The sequence below is a fragment of the Opisthorchis viverrini genome, assembly GCF_000715545.1.
Source record: "Opisthorchis viverrini unplaced genomic scaffold opera_v5_170, whole genome shotgun sequence".
NCBI lineage: Eukaryota > Metazoa > Platyhelminthes > Trematoda > Opisthorchiida > Opisthorchiidae > Opisthorchis > Opisthorchis viverrini.
This window is the reverse complement of record NW_008751826.1, coordinates 572,736-583,175: the sequence shown is the minus strand read 5'-3', so window position 1 is coordinate 583,175 and position 10,440 is coordinate 572,736. Positions and strand designations below refer to the sequence as shown.

Sequence of the window (10,440 nt, the reverse complement as noted above, 5' to 3'; positions counted from 1 at the left end):
TTATGGCTGGCATCACAAAAAAGCTGTAAACAATCAAGCCACGGTTCTATTAGATCTCTAATTCTGATAAGAATCTGCCTGATAGATACCAGAGATAGAACTTACAGCAGACAGTAGATCTTTGGATGCATTCCTCTGCCGGTCATTTACAGGCAATATCAAACGCGTGAGCAGGACCATCCTAGCACATTCTAGCTTAAACTACTGCAAAAAGAGGAAACTGAATATGTCCTCTGGCAGAAATGTTAAACATAAATCGACCCTGACAGGCGATACCATTATCCGTTTTTGTTTACGTCAGGACAGGCAGTCGGGAGTATCCGGTTGATCAAGAGACAGCGTATCTCCACGAAGAGTCCCTTTTACTCCAAGGGTAAAGGAATGAAACGTCAACAAGACTACTTATTTGGATTTCGATTTTCACGAATTATCAACATGTTTGGCCTCAGAGGCTTAAACCCGTCTCTTAAGTTGGTCCTCCGAGAGTAACAACCGTATACTTTTTGGTGGCGAATGTTGAAATCCCGAAAACCGCTCATAGTTTGCTAAAACATCAAGCCATGAGTTTCGAATCACTGAAGGCTCAAGTCGTGACCAGTCCAACAGATACATGATGGAAGGCATCACAAGGCATCATATCACACTGCCCCACATAGTGACATTTCTTATGACTGCTTCACCCGCTTTAAGCAATATTTACCTTTATCTCTCTTCATGTCCATCTGAATTTGGGTCAAATATTGTGCATTAGCTCTCGACAACCGTTTTTATTTCAATCATCTTGGGAGTTTTTAAGGAAAACGGACAGCCGGCAACTACGGATTTCAATTCATTGTCGATCAGTGTAATAGATTGAATTGTTACGTGTGCAAAAATACTCTATCCATTGGTCAGTCTACTGACGATCGCCTCGCCATTGAATCGTGGCCAATCTTGTTAGTTGGTCCGTCTGAGGTCATGTTGTAGTGGCCAGTATACCCGTTTGTTCGTGGCCCCAGAATACAGTTTTCAGGATCGCGCTTTGTGCCATGCGTGTACAAACCTTACTGGGAGGCTATCCAAACTCATTTAGAAAAAGCCCAACTCAACCTCAGCGTATCGACTACTCATGTCTAGGCCTGGGCAAAATGGCAGTACTTCACTCGTCGTATTTCCTTCGAGTAGCATGGCAGGCAAGCTTATGGCTATCAGTTATTTTGATCAAGCCACTCTCTATGCCATCATACTTGTTTCGCCCTAGGAGATACTGTATCCCGTTACTAGCGTACAAGCCATTCTAACCAGATTCATTAATTGGGGCGCAGGTTGGAACTAATGAATAAGCCAAATAATTAGAAGACAACTCGAATTTTCACAGCCATTAGCACAATTACAAAGGTATTTTTCAGTTTCAAGCGAGGCTGAGCGTTCTGTAAGATCAATTCAACGTTCCAATGCCAATCTCGCTAGCCTACGGTTAATTAGCGTTTGTTCTTATGTGACTTGCTGAACCTGTTGAGTACAAATGGTTACTTGAAACCACAGTAGGCAGTTTGATGGGAACTGAACGCAGAGGGAGGGCTCTATATACCCATCATTCAGACGCAACAATGTATGCTGATTGTGCTACCATTGTTCTGTGTGTGTGCAGAACACATTTAGCACCATTCTGACAATTGTGTAAGTGTGGGTATCCCATAAGTTAACCTGTGTAGGCAGTAGGCAGCCTTCGTGTGGTAACGCAGAGGGAGGGCTCTATATACCCATCATTCAGACGCAACAATGTATGCTGATTGTGCTACCATTGTTCTGTGTGTGCAGAACACATTTAGCACCATTCTGACAATTGTGTAAGTGTGGGTATCCCAAAAGTTAACCTGTGTAGGCAGTAGGCAGCCCTCCGTGTGGTCCGGGGAAGTACCAACGTCAAAACTTACGGGAACCATATATGATTCGCCACTTGAGCCCTCGATTTGGGTTGATGGCTTGACTTTGATTTCATTGGTATCTTGCCTTTATTTTTCTTCGTATTTTCTCCCAAGATGTTTCGACGTATGCTGCTTGAACTCCATTATATTCCATTTTACTTTTGTGTCGAGGTGATTGCATTTCATGTGAATATCCGCGAATGACCTAGCCGAGCTTTCGAACCTACCGCGCTGCCCGAAGTGAATTCCACTGTTCAGTTTTTGCAGGTCAAACTGACTACCAATAGTGTCTTGGTTGCTTATTTAGAGCGATACGAGCCATCAAACCACTGCACCCACATATGCCGTTTATCTGTCGCCGTATATTTCGGTGATTGTACGGCATTAGTTGAAAATATTGGTGGCCTCATAACCTCCCTCTTTGCACAGTCGGATTTACGTCAGGTACAGCCGACTTCACTGGCACAAACTACATGTGAATTCAGCCGTAAGGCACGGGGTTGAGCAGTATAGTTCGAAGTCGCAGGCAAACGCACGAGCGCATGCCATTCATCTGCAAGTTAACCTATGTTTCCCTGTTGCAGCTTTTGTGGGCCCTCCACTATACAGGATCTCATTTCTAGCTTCGACTAGCTATGTTCCTTAGCTGAAAAAGCTTCCTGACCTCCAAAACTCCGGTTTCCCTGGGCTCTTTAAAGCGTTCCGGGCTGGCCAAGCAAAACCAGTCTGTTGCTTTTGCGCGGTTGATACATCAACGCTTCAGTCGGCAAACTGCCACTCGTAACGCAGTATCTAACCCCAGTCGTCCTAGTCGTGGCGGTGGCAGAGCGCGTCACAGTGGGGCTGAACGCGGCTTGCGAGGCTCGCATCAATCTACTGCAAGCAAACGTGCAAGGAAATATTGTCAATATTCAAAGCGGGGGTGTGATGAAGATGACGAACAGGTAGACGAAGGGACGAAGGCTTCCAAAGAAGTCTCAATATTCAGCTCCGGGATGTCCTGCGTTCTGGCTTTCGAGCCGTCAGAACAGCATTCAAATAGGTCATCGAGCAAAGCGGATAGCGATGAGGACAGCATCGATTCCGAGTCCCCTGATGATCGCTGGTCACTATCCCGTGCGAATTCTGTACATACAACTAAACGCGGCAAGCGTAGATTTCTCACTAAGCGATGATATGAGGAGCATTTTTATCATCTGCTAATCTTTTCACAAGAGGTCGTCAGTTTTCTTACATTCATATGTAGCATTTTCTCTGTTCGAATTCAGGCGAATTATTCGTGTACCGTCTCATCGCAATCCTTCCCCGAAATCACACCGACTTGTCTTTATTTTTACCCAGACTAGGTTGACAAGTTTACGTAGAGAGCTGACGATTCGTATTGTTTTGTGACCTTACTTCTATCAAATGCGCCATGAACCAATCATTCGACCTGAGGTGAGCCCACTTGGCTTATGAAACTATTCTATTTCGGTTGTGGGTCTGGTAATCACAGTTGGACATGCCAAAAATCATACTAGGTGAATGTGGCTAAAAACGTCTGTATGAATCAGGCTAAGCAGCAATCTACATCTATTAGGTGGAAGTGGTCATAGCAGAGCGACGGACCCAATACTTTCATTTGGCGTTTGTGAGAACACAGTCAGATGGGGACCCTTACTATGGAATTTATTAGGCCACAGTCCACGCTTATTATTAGTCCACGTTTTGGTCAGTCAAGTCACCATGACGGTGCCGTCATTACGACATATTGCAAGCTATTTGAATGAACTGATTGCATAACTGCTATTTTCATGAGTTGTCTCCCCGTGAATATGAAAGTAGTGTCCAAGACCCGCTTACACCACATAGACACCGGCTATTTGAAGCCATCTCCTCGAGCAAACTAGGTCAAGGGAAAACAAACTCCGGGGGAGTCCGGAAACTGTCAACATCAGTAACACTGTGACTAACCCGAGTAATGGGGTTACAGAATTCAGAATTCAGTGTGAGAGCTAAAAATTCATATGAGCACGCTGACTTCATCGTATCGACCAGTGTTCATTGCTTGTTCCCGACGATGTCACAGGACACTGTAGTGTGTACTAGACTTTTGTTGAGCAATTAACTGAAAGAACTTAATAAGCTGAGTTATACTTCAATTGCTGACTTACTCATCACGCAATAGTTGCATGGAATCCTAAGTTCAGCTAGCTGAACCTGACTTGCTTGCTGGAAACCAGAGCGAATCAGACCGATGGAAGCGGACCAGTAGAAAGACGCATGTAAATCTACGTCGGAAATTTTTGGCGACAACTTATCAAATGCATCTTGGCGTGTACGAACGTTGAAGCTTTGTCAACAACTGGAGACCGGCCTGTCCCGTCTTGAAATTTCCAAAGTGGACGCAGTCTTCCATTTTGTGTCAAACTTACCTTCTATCGAAAAGCGCACTTTGAGAAATATGTCTATTTTGTTCAATTGCGTTTGGACTAAGTCTTTTGTTAAGACCAACTTGGTTTGCAAGTGAGTGTAATTCGCAACCTTGATCTCATTCCTAGTACTGTAGGAACCAATCCGAGCTTATGGCCGATGAACTGTTGTGACGTAGTTTCAACTATTCCCCCGAGAGGGAAAAACGTTCGGCTCCTGCAATCAAACCGGTACTGTTATTCCGTTAACAACATAGTCGCACTGTTGCTTCAATGTTTTCCACATTTTTGCACCTACCTTAACAGCATCGATGAACCACACAAGGAATTCACGAGACCATACTTAGGGACCACAGTGCAGCCACTTCAATTCATACGGTTTCGCTCGTAAATCCACGCGAGCCATTAGAATTACGAAGTTCTGCTGAATATGATAAGATTTGTCCATTAGAAACCGTGATCCTACACACGTTATTAATGGAGCCGAGAGGCTCGCCGTGATAACCCATCGTCTATATCAATTTGATGCTGTATTTTTCGGATCCCTGTTGGCAGACCATGTCAATATGAAGGTCACGAACGTCGGTAATAGTTTGCCAGAGGTAATATGTATCTTATCAAACTAATTCCTCCTTGGGCTCTGTTGCTTGACGTCCTCATACTATACATGTGTACTCGTCATCAATCCCATGGAATTCTTCGGGAGTCCTTGAATGTCTTCAAGGATGAAATCGACAAGTTCTATTTATCCAAGAATTCTGTGAGCACGGAATCGGGCGAGATTTTAAAACAAATTACAGATTAATTTCCATCCATTTTCACTAAACGTGTCAGCCCATAGCAAACTTCGTTTGTATCAATTTTTCATCTGGGAAATTAGTTTTGCATTCCGTAGGTTTCGACGAAGACCGAATGGTTTCTATAAGTACAACAAAAATAGATGATTGATCCTAACCACGTACCAATGAGACCAACGAGTTAGCTTTGTTTTGGACCATCATTGGGGCTTATCCGTTCTCGACTGTTTTTCCTTACCCAGGACTAGTACACAATACATGTAACACACTGTTGACATGCAAACTGCTTAGTTTTCTTCATATAGCAACAGTGACCTCAGATCACAGTGAGTTTACGTTATCTAACATACCAATGATCCCAGACATCTCTCCTAAAAAGCCTTGATGCATGTAATATAAGAAGAACATAGCAAAAGAAATAAGGCTGTATTTCATTCACAGTCATACTGGTGTGCACTGAGAGTTCAAAGCCCCTGCTGTTGACCCACAGGTGTTTCGTCAGCTTGCTCAGGTTTATGCATGTTTCTGATGTGCAACATCAGAGTCCTCGCATATGAGAGTGATTGTGGGCAGTGGGGGCAAGGAAACTTGTTCTCACGTTCGTGCACCTGCCTGATATGTCTGTTTAAATGGAGTTCACGAGGAAACGACATGCCGCATTTTTCGCAAACAAGACCCGCCGTTCCGGGATGCACAATTCTTCGGTGCTTTTTCATATTTCTCCAATGTTTAAACTGCTTGCCGCATTCAAGACATGGATGTCCTGCCTGTTCCGATGCAAGTATTTGTTCCCTCGTTGACTTATCACGCGGAACATATTCATCCACGTGTCTTTTTCTCTTATGCTTGGCAAGGTCTGACTGGTGCTTATAGGTGCTTGAACACATATTGCATTTGAAAAAACGTTCGGTAGCATGAGAATCCTGGTGCCTTAAGAGATGTGATTGATGTTGAAATCCTCGTCCACAGATCGGGCATCGATAAGTTAAGGCTTGATCAACTGGTTCCTCTGGGTTTTGAGAGCTATCTGGTGATTCAGCTTGCCAAGTTGAAATTTCGGCAGTTTTCGATACCTTTAGGTGAGCATTTTCACCAACTTCTCCTTGGACGTTAATTGTAACTGAGCTCGTTCCATACGCCTCGTCAACATGCTTGCTTGGCAAGGTCTGACTGGTGCTTATAGGTGCTTGAACACATATTGCATTTGAAAAAACGTTCGGTAGCATGAGAATCCTGGTGCCTTAAGAGATGTGATTGATGTTGAAATCCTCGTCCACAGATCGGGCATCGATAAGTTAAGGCTTGATCAACTGGTTCCTCTGGGTTTTGAGAGCTATCTGGTGATTCAGCTTGCCAAGTTGAAATTTCGGCAGTTTTCGATACCTTTAGGTGAGCATTTTCACCAACTTCTCCTTGGACGTTAATTGTAACTGAGCTCGTTCCATACGCCTCGTCAACATCCGTGGCTGATGAGATGTATGGTATGAAAATAATGGTATGCTATTGAAACGCATATAAAATACACATGGTGCACTATATGTAGTGCGGGAAAGTGGAAGAATTTCAGCTTGCACAAACAAACGGAAAATGGGTGTAGAATGAAAGCAGACTATCTGTGAAATATCTCTATGTAACGTTTTGTAAATTGTGCACACTGAATGCATCACTTTGTACACCGATTTTCTTCACTAATTTCCCAGATCAGTCAATTTGCAGAGTGGTCTACACCACGTCCTTCTCATTCGATTTCCATATTACATCGAAAATTTGAGTAAAGGCCTCTGAAAATTTTCCATCTTTTAGACTTCAGGATAGCATATTCTCTGGGCATCTGAGCCATCTTCAATCGGGTAGTGCTCAGTTAGACGCGATTACAATAACTAATCCCCACAGTTTAGTGGCGTGAAATACCTTGACAAGCTATAAGTAACGTCAGTGTTTGCGTCTGGGGCTGTGTCCCGTCCGCTCAACGGTGAGTGTAGAGTTATTCTATTCGCTTTTGTCGTCACATATAACTCAGTGTTTCTTATGTCAAACGCTACAGCCTTGTGCATTTTACCCCATGCGTAAACATGTCACCACAGTCGGACTTCTCGCTGAGTGGTACTCACTTCATCTGGTCAAATTAACGTGTACAGTGGAGAATAAACTGAAATTAACCAGGAAGTCATGTTTACTACTTTTGGATAGAGGATAACCATCTACTTGCCACTGATTACTCCGATCATGTGAAGTATTAATCGATAGCTCCAAACTTATTTTTGTCCACACGGGGTTCAGATGCGCACCAATGATTATCACGTGAACAGTGCTCCCATTTACTGAAGTGAATTCGGAAGAAAGTAACCTACGTCATGAGAAATTCCACACCCATGATAAGTGCAATTCAAGCAATTTGTTGTATCGTATCAAACGTTTGCACTTCTTACATGAGCTCTTTGTCCCACTGTCCGTATTGGAGGCAACTTCCCGCTGTCCCCATTAACTTTGTTACTAAGGCTGTTCACTTCGTACGTTACACACAGCCCCTCCGGCACGTTGTTCGATTCGACTCTATTTTCCTTATTACAGTACAACTTTCGTTGTCCCGTGCGTTTCAGGGTGTGTTTCCGCATTTTTATCTCGAAGGCATGGATTCAAATTCAGACAAGCGTTCCTTCGATCCTTATTTCGACGCCTGACGAATGTAGAAATTAAACAGAATAATATTCACGGTATCTGATTTGAACTTTGACTTACACACTGGAGCATATGTCGATAATAAGTTGTTCAGCTGCCAAACTGTGTGGGAATAAAGAGAAGAGTGACTGTAATTCAAAGGCCAGTGGAAAAATTTGATGAAATTATCGAAACAATATATCGTTGATCATATGCCACCCTCAAAACAGCTCACGTCAGTTAATCCGATGAGGACTGCGTACTGAAGACTGTCAGTGCCTACATATGTGCTTGCAGAACTCTCACCTGACCATCCTGATTGTAGAGATGATCATCACCGTCGTTATCACCGCTCTGGCTCTCATCGTCATCTTCAGCGTGACGACCATCAGCCCTACCATTGTTAAAAGTTGACCACACAATGACGTCTCCATGTCATCGTGGTAACTTATATGTTGGTAAATCTGTTAATGAATAAACAAACACATGTTAACAACTACAAACATCTAACATTGACTGCCCGTTGTACAAAGATTTAGTCTATATGGTACGGTGGAAAATGCACTGAAACTCACGGTTATCTTGCGCCGACGCTAAATTCGCGAAGCACAACACTGTAACCGCGAATGCTAGCAAACCCATGCTCAATAGCAATTGATTTCAACGGCAATGGGACCAGTCAACTGCTTTCTGGCGTACCTTCTAATAGGTTTGTGTAAATTGCAGGTATTGGTGGAAATATCCTAATTGACACAGGATGCTGATTGGCTGTCGTGTGGGGATTTTGAATTGAACGATTTTTGAGCATGCAATCGATCCTAATTGACACAGGATGCTGATTGGCTGTCGTGTGGGGATTTTGAATTGAACGAATTCTGAAGCATGTAATCGGTAAAATTTTCCTCATTCAAGGTGAGATCGGCAAGTTTATAAATGGGACTTGGGATGCTTTCGCGGGTATTTCAAGACAATCCAACAACTTTTACCTGAACCGTCGCACGTTCTAGTCACACCAAGGAGTTGTGTGTGATGTGGTGTATTGATGGTGAACTTCAGTTGAAGGAAAAATCCTCAATTAAAAGTCTTTGACCAAATTTGTTGTGGGGCGCATTTTTCTTGCCTTAGCAAAGAAAGGAAGAAAAAGAGACTTTCAGATAGTTGACTATTTGTCAATAGTCTATTCTGGCATGGCTGTGCCTGCATCAAACTGATTCGATAGTATAAATGCTGACATTACATGAGAGAGCTGGGTTTACGCCTAAACCTACAAGTATCATTCGTTCGAAAAGACTCTTCACACAGCTATCAATATGAGTCTGAGGTGAGGAGAATCTAAGAGAAAAGGTGTACAACTTCAATAGCTTTTGTTTCAGGTGATGGGTTGAATTTTCCGATCTACTACTCACATTCGCCAACTAATTTCTCCGCTTGCCATTATTCGAGAAGTCATTTCGCTTAATTATTATCAGAACCCAAATACGTTTCCTGACGATATTGAAGTGGTGTTACTAGCTAAATGTTCGCTGAAGCCGAAGCACGAACTGTTGAGTTTCTTCTCTACAGATTTGGAAACTAAACGTCCAGTCCATCTGAAAACGATCACCCTAAGCATTCTTCCGTTAAGCAGTTTGTCTAAACCAGTTGGGAAAAACTCGAGTAAAGGTACGCGTGCGATTCTACATCTGGTCAACCTTAGGCTTTGACGAACCAGCTATCTAAACGGAGCAATTGGTAATATCCATCTCCTTGGTAGGAAAAATGCACTAGAAGAGGCGACAACACAGCAGGCCGAAGTCTGCGACACACGCAGTCTCAGATTTTCAAGGCACTAACTTGAACAGACAGACTTAGGTTTTTCTGAGACATCCAACCTGGTCATACCGGAAGAAGAGCTATTTTGCCAAATTCTACTCCCAGTAAACCAAAAACATTTCAGCTGGGATGTTGATTGGTGTACGACAGCATTCGACGCTATTCAGTCAAGAGCTGGATTTCATTTAGTTGATCGCACGGAAGAACTATGGGTGAACGAATTGAAAAACTGGTAGGAAAACGTGGATGTACAATTCGGCTTAAGCAGTCACATTAATGCGTCACGGGAAATAAACTGATCCACCTGAATGTGCGCACCTTTGTCTTCAGTACCCGTTATCACTTCCAGACCATCTGTCAACCATCATGAGTGGTGGTCGATAATACTCAAGTGCACACATGTATTATTAACAAGTTACTGCTGATATGCGTTGACCAACTATTTCTATTTGGGTGTGCACACACCTGCTATCAGACAGCAAACGACAAACGCTATTCTCCACGAGGTCTCGTAGCTGAGCGGCGCTGTAAAAGTTTGTCGAACACCACAACGGTTTCAGTACCATCCTAGGTCGGTTGAAGTATTGTGGTCTAATTTCAAAGTCGGAAGGTGGGAAGACTTTTCAAAAGGAACCACGTAACTGACCTTATACGCAGGTGAATTGCGATCGACTGGAATGACTCCAGAAAATTGCAGTTGCTTCGCAGCAGCCTATTTCAAGAATGCGTGAATTTGTGCGCTGAAAATTTTAACTGCCATCTGCTATCCCCGCTATTTCATTTACAGCTTATAGCTGAAGCCGGAGAAATATATGTCACTCTCAACACAACGGTAGTAAACGCCACGTGGAGACA

The 10,440-nt window shown here is 43.3% G+C and overlaps 2 protein-coding genes across 2 annotated transcripts in view; one reads left to right on the top strand and one right to left on the bottom strand.

Moving 5' to 3' along the window:
• The window catches only part of T265_07406 (hypothetical protein), a gene marked incomplete at both ends in the record, with an annotated part of 13,808 nt that extends 6,012 nt beyond the window's left edge, over window positions 1–7,796 (top strand). The window contains 2 exons of the mRNA XM_009172916.1: window positions 2,606–3,059; window positions 7,687–7,796. Of these exons, the coding sequence (XP_009171180.1) occupies window positions 2,606–3,059; window positions 7,687–7,796 (564 nt within the window). The remainder of the gene's footprint in view (window positions 1–2,605; window positions 3,060–7,686) is intronic.
• Window positions 5,582–6,581, bottom strand: T265_14284 (hypothetical protein; the record flags this gene model as incomplete). The annotated part of the gene is made up of 2 exons (XM_009172931.1): window positions 5,582–6,285; window positions 6,311–6,581. Coding segments are annotated over 2 exons (972 nt in total), but the record flags the coding sequence as incomplete, so codon positions are not given.
• Window positions 7,797–10,440: the final 2,644 nt, after the last annotated feature.